Below are 11,816 nucleotides of genomic sequence, written 5' to 3' on the forward strand. Positions count from 1 at the left end.
CCTGGTGAGACCTCACTTGGAGTGTTGTGTCCAGTTCTGGGCTCCCCAGTTCAGGAGGGACTTGAGAGTCCAAGGGAGGCTACAAGGATGATGAAGGGACTGGAACACCTGATGGGGAAAGGCTGAGAGACCTGGGGCTGTTCAGTCTGGAGAGGAGAAGACTGAGGGGGGATCTAATTAATGTCTATCAATACATGAGGGCATCAAGAAGGCAGGGACAAGCTCTTGTCACTTGTGCCCTGGGACAGGACGAGGGGCAATGGATTCAAACTGGAGCCCAGGAAGTTCCACCTCAACATGAGGAAGAACTTCTTTGCTGTGAGGGTGACAGAGCCCTGGGACAGGCTGCCCAGAGAGGCTGTGGAGTCTCCTTCTCTGGAGCCTTTCCAGCCCTGTCTGGATGCCTTTCTGAGTGACCTGCCCTGGTTTGGGTCCTGCTCTGGCAGGGGGGTTGGACTGGGTGATCTTCAGAGGTCCCTCCCAACCCCTGCCAGGCTGTGATTCCATGAGAGTTAACATTCCAGTTCATCTCTGTGCCTCTTCTGCCTGCCTTTTCCTTGACTGATGTGACTTTAAGCAGGACAAGGAACTTTAGCTTTCAAACCATGGTGTGGAAAAACATCAAGTCCTAGGAAGGTCAATCTTGCTTCCTCCTCCAGCATAATTTACCTGGTGCCATCTGCTGAGCTTCGCATCGCATTAACATAATGGCAGATGAAAAACACCAGCTAATGCAGTTAGAAGCTGCCAGGTTTTCCCTTCAAGTAGCTGAAGGTTAAAAACATGGCAAGACTTCAGCAGGGAGGGTTGTCTTCAACGTGCTCCCATGCCAGGGGGCAGCCCAGCCCCAGCAGGAGCTCTCCCAAAACCTTCCAGAGATGCCCCCTCCGCTCCAGAAGCACCACAAGGACATTGCCCCCCTACTTAACTGCTCCTGTGTCCTTCACTCAACCTCAAGGGGCATCCTGGGTGAGGCCAATACTGGAATTCCCATCTTCTATAGAGCTACATCAGCATTTAGTTACTAAACCTCCCCTTCTCCTGCCTAGAAACCCCTGTGGGCTTCGCTGGGGATCAGTGGCACCAACAAGTGGGATTTTCCCCCCACCAAGAAGCAGAAGCTGGACTTGACAGTCAGGAATCCTTGGCAGGGAGCACAGGCACCTGGACACAGCCCAGATGCCTTCTCCTTCCCATTTCCCCATTCCTGCCTTAGTGCCAGGCAACCCTCACAGCAAAGAGCAACATCTCAACCTCTCTGGGTGCAGGAGTTTGGCTGGAGGGGAGGAGTGAAGGCAAGGAAGATGCCTGGCAAGTTTGGGACCTGAGCTGGGGGCTTGCACGGTGGCCCTCCCAGGGAGCACCTCCCCAGCAGAGCAGCTTCCATTTACAAGACAGCTTTGCAAAAAACCATCAAAGACCAGTTCTTAATTGGCATCTCTAAGTAATAATTGGCTTTCCACACCAGCGCAAAAGATTTGGGAAGGTTTTCACTGTGAAACAAAGAAAACCTAGAGGGGAAAAGGACGGATTATTAAAAAAATACAATAAAATACTGTGCCAGATGCTGAAGTGATGAATCCTCCCAACAAAAAACACAACCCACCATATCATGTCTTGCCTTTTGAAGAGTAAAAGAAAGAAATCAGATGATGAAGCATTAATTTGTAACTGCATTAGCAGTTAGAAGTAGTGGAAATTTGCATTGGTTCATTAAAAAGCATATGTTTGGTTCATTAAAACCATCCCTATTGCCAAGGATCTCTTGTGCTATTTCAAGTTGCTGTTGATTTAATTCCTCAGTTCCAGGTTGATTATTCATTTTGGGATGCAGGGAACCTCCTAGTCATCCAACCTATCACTTTTGGCATTTATTAGCTAAATGTTAGCTCCTTTCCTGGAAAACTATCACCAAAGGCCTTTTCTTGCAAGGGGGAATCCTCATCCCTTCTTCTTGTGCTTTGTCCCAGACTTATGCTGAGGCTCAGCATAAAGGCAGGAGGTAAATGGATTAAAACTGGAGGAGGGGAGATTGAGGTGAGACATGAGGAGGGAATTGTGGAGTGTGAGGGTGGTGAGAGCCTGGCCCAGGTTGCCCAGGGAAGCTGTGGCTGCCCCATCCCTGGCAGTGTTGAAGGGCAGGTTGGATGGGGCTTGGAGCAACCTGGGCTGGTGGGAGGTGTCCCTGCCCATGCAGGGGGTTGGAGCTGGATGGTCTTTAAGGTCCTTTCCAACCCAAACCAGCTTTATGAGGAAAGGCTGAGAGACCTGGGGCTGTTCAGTCTGGAGAGGAGAAGCCTGAGGGGGATCTTGTTAATGTCTATCAATACATGAGGGCATCAAGAAGGCAGGACAAGCTCTTGTCACTTGTGCCCTGGGACAGGACAAGGGGCAATGGGTTCAAACTGGAGCCCAGGAAGTTCCACCTCAACATGAGGAAGAACTTCTTTGCTGTGAGGGTGACAGAGCCCTGGGACAGGCTGCCCAGAGAGGCTGTGGAGTCTCCTTCTCTGGAGCCTTTCCAGCCCTGTCTGGATGCCTTTCTGAGTGACCTGCCCTGGTTTGGGTCCTGCTCTGGCAGGAGGGTTGGACTGGGTGATCTTCAGAGGTCCCTTCCAACCCTTGATATTCTGTGATTCTCTGTTTCTCAGCCCTCTCTCTGCCTGGTTCATTCATCTGTATCAAGGCATTTACACAAAAGCCAAGACATAGTCACTCTTTTCACCACTACAGGATTACTCTTTGTACAGGATGATTTAGCCAGGTTTTTTTGGCTGCCCATTAGCAGAGACCACTGTTGAAATGCTCTGGCCTTTCTCTTGGGAACTTTGAACACATCCAAGCACAAACTCTTCTTGCTGCTTTGTTGATGCCCACTGTGGGAGCACAGAGGAGGGCAGAACTTGTCCCTTAATGTTCTCTCTGAATATCCCAGCTAACAAGAATGTCTAGAGAAGCCTAGAAGGATTAGACACCAATCCCCATGAAATCAGTGGGAGTTTGGTGCTTAGTTTGACACTCCCAGGGTCAAATCTTCCCTCAAGCTCCCGGGCCAGCTCCCAGTCTCAGTTACACCATGTCAATCCAAGCTCTCACCAGCCTTGTCAGGGGAGTTGCTCCGGATTTGCTGCCCAGCTCCACACTAGGATTTGGCTCACAGACCAGGGCAGGCTGGCAAAGCCTTTACAGACCCCCCTGCACACCAGGTTTCGTAATGACATTCCTTCCAGGCTGCCAGGGTGGCTTTGAATCCCTGGTGTGACAGGCAGCCCCTCACTATCCATCACTGCCCAACAGCCCCTGCTGGGCCAGGGCCACCTGCTGCTCCCTCCTCTTCCTCACTGGTCACCTTTAGCAGGGACAGGGAACTGCCACCTTGTCCCCTTCCTGCACCTCAGTCTTCTCCCTGCAGGCTCCCCAGGGGGAGTTCCCAGCTGGCTCCCCAGCAGCCCTGTGCAGTCATCATGCAGGTGGGTTGTTTTTTTTTGGAAGAAAGAATGTAAGAATTTCATTTCGGGCTCTTAAAGAAAATCAGACACCAAAGTGCTCCAGGGAGGCTTGGGTTCAGGGAGCCTGTCTGAAAGCTGAAGTGCCCACCTTCCCTTCAGCCCAGCATCACCCCTGGGAAACAAGCAGTCCTGCCAGTCAGCAGCATCTCTCCCCAGAGCTCCACTTGTGAACAGCCACACGAATTATCAGCCCCAGAAACCATCCCTTTCCCTCGGAGTTCTGCCCACACCATGCAGCCAATCCTGCTCTCAGAGCATGCACAGTTTCTCACTTGAGGTGGCTGTTCCACTTCACACACTTCTCAATGAAGAAGAGGAATGTCAGTGCCAGCCCACACAAAAGACAATCCTCCAAGTGAAGCAATTTTAGCTGCAAGAAGATGCCAATGTTAGAACCCATTGCTCATGAACACGCTGCTGATTTAAACCTGATTTATGCATCAATGCAGGTTCTCATTCTTTTTTTTTAAGAGGAAACTATTTAATCATTTGTACCCTGGGCAAGCACGAGCTTAAGGAAATTAAATCAGCATCCTCAATCCCGTGAGGTCTAAGATATCTTAGTTGGTGTCAAATGCTGGGTCTGCTGCTACAGAGGGAACACAAGCGTGAACAGACTCGCTGTTAATTTATCATTACATGGGCTAATTGTGGAAAGCATCAAAGGGATTCCACTGAGTAACAAGACAGAGAGCAATTAAGCACACTTCATCTTTCTCATCCTCCTGTAACAAGGTGGGGTTGATGGTGCCTCAGACACAAAGGGAGGGAAGATGCAGAAGCGGGAAGAACGAAGGATCCTCCTGAGGTGGGACCCTCTCCTCATGTGCCTGTGCAAAGACTAGGAGAGAAACCAGCCACAACCCAACCCCATGGGGAGAACTCACCCAGTCTCCAGCTGCACTAACCTTGACATTCACCACGTTCTGACACTGGGGTCACCAGTTGGAGTTTTCAAAGAGAGGCAGATTTGCACATTTAGGCGTTTAAATCCCCTGACTCCCCTGGGACTCAGCTGCAAGGAGGCTCCTGAGGAGCTGATGGAGCTGGTCCACTGGACCTGCTGGGATTTGTTCCTCACGTCCTTCCACAAAAGTGCACTGACAGGCTTAAGGCAGGAGTCTCCTGCTGCATCTCACTGTCTCCTTTCAGCATTGCAGGGATCCAGTGCATGAAGATATCAGGATACTCCAAGGGCTATGGGTACAAGATGGGACAAACCTTCACAGGGGACTCTGACCATGCCTGGAACGCCGTCTACCTCGATGGAAGGTGGCATTTGCTCGACAGCACCTGGGGAAGTGGTGCTGTTGATGATGATTTCACCAAGTTCACCTTCAGGTAAAGAACCATCCTCTGTGTGTTGATACAGAAACCTGCCCCAAAGCAGAAGGAAGCTGATGGGTGTGGTAAGAAACACCAGACACTGACAAATGGTGGGTCCCTCAGCAAGACCCAAAGCCCCTGGGCAAGGTCTCTGGGCTGCCCACACAAGGGCTGGAGCACACAGCTGCAGAAAGGCAGTGGCCCTGAGCTTCAAGCCCCATAACTGTTTAAAGTGAACTTGTTTTGCTAATCACACCTCCAATCTTTGCAGAACTATGTGGCATTTGATCCATACCTTTCACTCCCCCAGGAGGGGGTGTCTCCAAAGGGCCAAACACCAGGCAGGGCCTCCCTCCTCCTTCAGGAGCCCACGGTTGCAGGGGGCAGTGCAGACACTACCCAAAAAAGCTCCACTTTTACTCAAAAGCTCAGCACGTCCTCTGGAAACAGAAGACCCAAGGTCAGGTTTCACCTCTGCCTGGAGAAACTGAAACCCACCAACCTCAGTTTCTCAGCAGCCCCAAATGCTCAGACTGAAACCAGCACCTCTGAGCGGGGGAAGAATTAACCACTTGTAATTACTCATTGCCCTTTCATCTCTCCTTCTTCCAGGTACAACGAGTTTTACTTTCTGACTCACCCGGCTCTGTTCATTAACAATCACTTCCCAGATAACAGCAACTGGCAGCTCCTGAAACCCACACTGACACTGAAGGAGTTTGAGAACAACATGCTGCACAGCAGCAACTTTTACCTCTTGGGTCTTCTCACTGCCCAACCAGAGACATCCACCATCCACACAGGTACCAGCCCCTCCACTCAGAGCTCCTGGGGCAGGGCTGTTTGGGTTTTCTTTCCTCTTATTCCTTCTTTTCTTTGATTTGTTCAAGCTGTGAAAAAATTGTAGCAGCCCCTAGGGTCTAAAAGAAAGGCTCGGTCAGCAGCTGATGAATGGTTTGGGTTGGGAGGGACCTCAAAGAGCATCCAGCTCCAACCCCCTGCATGGGCAGGGACACCTCCCACCAGCCCAGGCTGCTCCACGCCCCATCCAACCTGCCCTTCAACACTGCCAGGGATGGGGCAGCCACAGCTTCCCTGGGCAACCTGGGCCAGGCTCTCACCACCCTCACACTCCACAATTCCCTCCTCATGTCTCACCTCAATCTCCCCTCTGCCAGTTTTCATCCCTTCCCCCTTGTCCTCTCCCTCCCTGCCCTTGTCCCAAGTCCCTCCCCAGCTTTCCTGGAGCTACTTCAGGCACTGGAAGGTGCTCTAAGGTCTCCCTGGAGCCTTCTCTTCAGTTGGGCTGAACACCCCAACTCTCACTACAAGCCCTTGTATTAGAGAAGCAGCAGTTTCTTGGGACGGGTTAGTTTGCCCAGAACAGGGTGTAAAGGCCAAAAAACATGTACTGAAGCTGCTGTGTGGTCTCTTTTCTCCTGCATCCCCCAGTCAATGGCAAGGCCTCGGTGTCCCTGGACTGCCGCTCCGCCACCCTCTTCAAGTTCAAGCTGAAGGGAGCAGATGGGCAAGGCTTGATGACTTTGAAAAAGCGCGGGATGAAACTGGACATCTACCCCCAGAAGACGGGGAGCAACAAGCTGCAGATCTTTGCCAAGCCCTCCAAAGGCTCGGATGACGTTTACCAGTGCGTGCTGGAATACGCGGTGGAGTGCGGGTCCGTGGACACGGCCGCGCGCTTCCCCAGGGAGCTGCACCAGCCGGTCGGACCCAGCTGGTTCAGCGAGCGCCACGGGTTCCTGAGGCCCTCCCACCCCGAGCCCATCATCCACACCAACGACGGCAGGTGCTCTGTCTCCTTCACCCTGGGCAAGGACATCAGTGTCCTGGCCTCCCTGCACGGCGACGACAGCCGCCTGAGCGAGGAGCTGGGCAGGAGGCACATCGTGCAGACCCATCGTGGCAACCAGATCGAGCTGAAGATCCATCTCCCCCACGCGGGGAACTTTGTGCTCAAAATCTACGCCAGGAAGAAGTCGGATCCGGGCAACTACGACTACATCTTCAACTACCTCCTCACTTGCCTGAACACTGAAGTGAAGTGGCCTCCTTTCCCTCAGAGTTACAGCAAGTGGCTGGGGGAGTACGAGGTCCTGGAGCCGCTCTCGGGCTTGCTGCCGGCCAACCGCAACGTGCACTTCAAACTCAGAATGCAGGGGGTGGCCAAGGTGCTAGTTCAGGCTGAGAACACTTACCCTCTCACCCAGAGCAGAGGGTACTGGGAGGGAACCTGCAACACATCGGGGTGCAGGGAGGTGTTTGTGATGGTGCACGAGAACGCCAACCACAGCTTTTACTCACACGTCCTGAAATACGAAGTGGAAACCCAGTAACACCCCCCTTCTCCTTCTGCCACTCTCCTACACAACCCAACATCTCCAACGTGCCCCAAGCCGACACAGCTTTAGCAGATGGTTCGCTCTCTCCATCAGATCTGCTCTTCCAGCAAATGCAGGACAACACTTGCAGGCGTTGGAACTTCTCAAAGAAGTCCCAAGAAGCAGAAAGGGACCAGCAGTGGAAGGAATTAAATACAATCCTCACCTCTCTCTTCCAGTAATACTGTCTAGACAATCATCCTGAAGAAAACAACTGACTGTCTGGTCACAGGTCAGTCAGAATCAGCAGCAATTGCTGGTTCCCAAGTTATGGACCATAGGACAAGTCTTACAATAGCTACTCTGAGAAGAACCCATCTAGCTGTGGGGCAGGATGCAGAAAGTACACCCTGGTTTTGAGCAGCAATATTGGACACAAGGAACTTCAGGATATTTAAACCAAGCTTCTGTGTATCTTTAGTCAAGTTGAAAAATACATCCTAGGAGAGGAGGGACAGGGAGAAGAAGCCACATGAAGTTTTCTTGTGCTTTTCATTGTCTTACAGACTTCAGCGATACCGCGAAATGACTTTTTACACTGACTCTTAAAACCAATAAACAAAGCCATTTTTACCTTTTTTATATTAGAGTATTTGAATTGTAAACACTTTTTTTTTTTTTCTGCTGCAATCACATCTCAAGCATAGAGGTGATCCCACCACAAAAGCTACAGGAAAGTGGAGAACAACATTCTCAAAAATCACTCCCTACTCCGACTTGTCTACGCAAAACTGCAGCTGAAGAGCTGCAGGGGTTACGTGGAATAGCAGGACGTGTGATGTTGTGATCATGTAAAAAACTATTTGGTGCTGTACTCTTGGAAAACCCCAACACGGCTCGAGGCAGGGGTGGTCTTCTGCTGAAACTCACCACAAATACACATCATCGGGTCAAACAACTTTTCCATAAACCATTTGGATGTCCAGAAGTGTTAGCGTGACCTTAGAGATATTATGTTTGAGCTTGAATTGAAAATAAATCTGTCTGGTTTTGCATTCTGTTTCATTGACCAAGCCATATGAGTTCCTGCTCAGCAAGCTGCTGGGCTTTCCACACAAAGCACGTGGGTTATTCCTGCTCTCTACTCCTCCTCAGCAACTGGGTGGCAGAAGTTCTACACAACAGCAGAGCTGCCCATCTGCAGCAGCCTTGCTGCCTCCCACCCTTCTTATGTGATCCCTCTCCCACACTGACCAGTCTGAGCCCCCATTTCCAGCAAGCTGAGGTTCCTGAGCTGTGCCCAAGCAGCAGAACCCTCGGGGAGGATGCAGGCCACTGCGGACACCAGTTGCAGGTATCAACACCACCTGGAAGCTAACACAGCTCATTCCAGGATGCCCGGAGCACAGCAACGCTCTGGCGTCTTTTTTTTTTTGTACTTGGAGACAAGGAAGCTCCATATGTGACATAAAAGTAGATTTTTCAGTCCTCCCCCAAACAGCTAAGTGTACTTGCCCTCAAAAACTGGCAGCAGCTCCTCCCTGCAGGAGCACTACCAAGCCTTGCAGCCCAGCAGGGACCTGCTCCCAGGACAGCAACACACACTGAACGGCACAGGCGCGGGGATTTTTTGATTGCCGAGGACCTTGAAGGCTAAAGCAAACCTTGTCTGTAGGCACAGATAGCCTGGGGTTCTTTGGTGCTTGGCAAGAGAGTTATTTTTTCCATGGATCCCACTTTTCAGATCAAGGAGGGCACATTTTCACAGCTTGCATTTTACATGTCAGGCTGATACAGTCAAATTGTAGAAGGGTCAGGGTTGGAGGGGACCCTCTGGAGATCAGAGTCCAACCCCCCTGCCAGAGCAGGATCACCTGGGGCAGGTCACACAGGCATGTGTCCAGGCAGGCCTTGAAAGTCTCCAGAGAAGACCTTCTGGGAAGCTTGTCCCAGGGCTCCAATACCCTTCTAGCAAAGCTGTTTTTCCTCACGTTGAGGTGGAGCTTCCTGCATTCCGTTTGTGTCCGTTGCCCCTTGTCCTGTCACAGGAACCACTGAACAGAGATTGATCCCTTCAAATATTTGCAAACATGAATTAGATCCCCCCCTGAGTCTTCTCTTCTCCAGACTGAACAGCCACGGGTCTCTCAGCCTTTCCTCATCAGACAGATGTTCCAGTCCCTTCATCATCCTTGTAGCCTCCGTTGGACTCTCTAGTAAACTCCTGTCCCTCTGGTGGAGCCCAGAACTGCCACAGAGCTCCTGATGTGGTCTCACCAGGGCAGAGTAGAAGGGGAGGAGAACCTCCCTGGACCTGCTGGACACACTCCTGTTAGCACATCCCAGGACAGCACGGGCAGCCTTGAAATGGGAGGATAAGGAGCCATCCCAGAGAGGTCAGGAACTAAAGAGAACTTCTTCCACCTAACAGAGCCAAGGATCCCAAGTGCCACACACCCTCCCTGCAGCCACTTCCATGTACACACACAGGCACAAGTGAGGGGCAGCCCAGCAAGGTGACCCCAGCCCCTGCTCCTCCTCCCCAACACTCCCTTGCACAAGAGCTCTCTAACCCCACATCTGCCTCAAGATGGCAGATGGAGAAAAAAGCCTCCCAAGGGAGTAGGGAGGACTATTTATCCTACCTAGCAAGATCTCAGAGCTCCCTCCTCCCCATACACACCACTGCAGAAGCCCAGCACCTGCAGTTACACACGTCAGAGACTCATTTAACCCCTCAAAGCAGCATCACACCCAAGGAAGAACGTCTGGAGCTCACCAAAGACAGACAGAGCCTTCAAAAGCTTCCCACTTCCAAGATGTGAGGCTGGTACAAACAGAAGTATTGCAAATGCATCTCCAGATGTTGGTTTCTAATAGAAAACAAACATCTGCCTCAGCCCTACAAATGTAGAAGAAATTCCTCAGTGCTGCCAAAGGCATGAGTTCAAAGACATAAAAAAACCCCTCTCCAGCTTCATAAATTATGAAGCTTCCAGGGCCAGGTGATTATTCCAAGGGGTGTTTGACAATGCAAAGGCAGGGACAAATGCCTGAGAAACCCTGTAGCCCCAGATAAAAGCACCTCAGAAGTCTGTGCTTGCTGTGACACCTCCCTCCAGGATAAACAAGCCTTTTTCTCCTCATTAAAAAATGCACTATGCACAGTGCAGCCAAGACTCCAGCACCAGGAGAACACCTCTGGAACATGTTGCTCTCTTACTTCAGGACTACCAGCTCTCCCATTTCAGCTCCAGTTCACCTGTGGCAGCCCCTAGGACTGAACAGTCCTTGGAATCCATGCACCACCAAGAGGTAAAAGGGCTCAGCACTGTGAGTTCAGATCACTCTGTTTTGCAAGTGTCTTGTTTCTCAGTGAAAGTAAAACACTGTGTCTTTGGTAAGAGCATCTCTGCACTTCCATCTCCTCACGCTGCCTTCCTCCCCATGGAAGGGTTGATTTACCATCAAATGCTTTGCTGTTTCCATGCTGGCCACAAGAAAGGCAGGTGTTTTAAAAAGAGCAATTCAGGGAGAGTAGGAAACTGTTCAACTCAAGCTCTGTCCTCCTCTCCTGCTGCCCATGCACAGCAGCTCCAGAAACAGCAGCCATACCAGAGGCCCCAGAACCACGTGCCTCCAAAAAAGATCATAGAAGGGACCTTGGAAGGGACCTTAAAGACCATCCAGATCCAACCCCCTGCATGGGCAGGGACACCTCCCACCAGCCCAGGGTGCTCCAAGCCCCATCCAACCTGCCCTTCAACACTGCCAGGGATGGGGCAGCCACAGCTTCCCTGGGCAACCTGGGCCAGGCTCTCACCACCCTCACACTCCACAATTTCTTCCTCATATCTCACCTCAATCTCCCCTCTGCCAGTTTTCATCCATCCCCCCTTGTCCTCTCCCTCCCTGCCCTTGTCCCAAGTCCCTCCCCAGCTTTCCTGTAGGATCCCTACAGGGTCCCTGTCATAAATGTTATTCTTTAGATCAAATTTTTACAGCCCTGAAAGAAGCTGCTTATTACATAGAAATTGATCAATACTGTAGGATTATGGCTGCTTATCAAACGGATCATCTTCAGTTCCACTCTTCACTTCTGCCAACATGAGCTGCCAAATATCCCAAAGGATATCCAAAAGGAAAGGGATATGGAAGCAAACATCACTAATGAGCCATAATGTCTTCTAAACTCCTGAAAACACTCAGGGCATGAGGAAGCTTCCTTAACAAATCTGCAGGAAATACACAAGAGTTTGTAAGATAGCATATAAAAGATGGCATTGCTGTCACCACCAAAGGACATGAGGAACCCCAAGAGTTCCAGCACACCATGGACTCACTGGACCTACAGGTTCACTCAGGAAGGGGAAACCCCATCCAACCTGCCCTTCAACACTGCCAGGGATGGGGCAGCCACAGCTTCCCTGGGCAACCTGGGCCAGGCTCTCACCACCCTCACACTCCACAATTCCCTCCTCATGTCTCACCTCAATCTCCCCTCTGCCAGTTTTCATCCCTTCCCCCTTGTCCTCTCCCTCCCTGCCCTTGTCCCAAGTCCCTCCCCAGCTTTCCTGTAGGATCCCTACAGGGTCCCTGTCATAAATGTTATTCTTTAGATCAAATTTTTACAGCCCTGAAA

At 51.1% G+C, this 11,816-nt stretch overlaps 1 protein-coding gene across 1 annotated transcript in view; it reads left to right on the forward strand.

Moving 5' to 3' along the window:
• KY (kyphoscoliosis peptidase) overlaps window positions 1-7,189 on the forward strand; it is a 23,586-nt gene extending 16,397 nt beyond the window's left edge. The window contains exons 10-12 of the mRNA XM_009993528.1: window positions 4,662-4,850; window positions 5,448-5,638; window positions 6,288-7,189. Coding sequence (XP_009991830.1) covers window positions 4,662-4,850; window positions 5,448-5,638; window positions 6,288-7,189 — 1,282 coding nt within the window. The remainder of the gene's footprint in view (window positions 1-4,661; window positions 4,851-5,447; window positions 5,639-6,287) is intronic.
• Window positions 7,190-11,816: the final 4,627 nt, after the last annotated feature.

This window comes from Chaetura pelagica, unplaced genomic scaffold (assembly GCF_000747805.2).
Source record: "Chaetura pelagica isolate M959 unplaced genomic scaffold, ChaPel_1.0 scaffold192, whole genome shotgun sequence".
NCBI classification, from domain to species: domain Eukaryota; kingdom Metazoa; phylum Chordata; class Aves; order Apodiformes; family Apodidae; genus Chaetura; species Chaetura pelagica.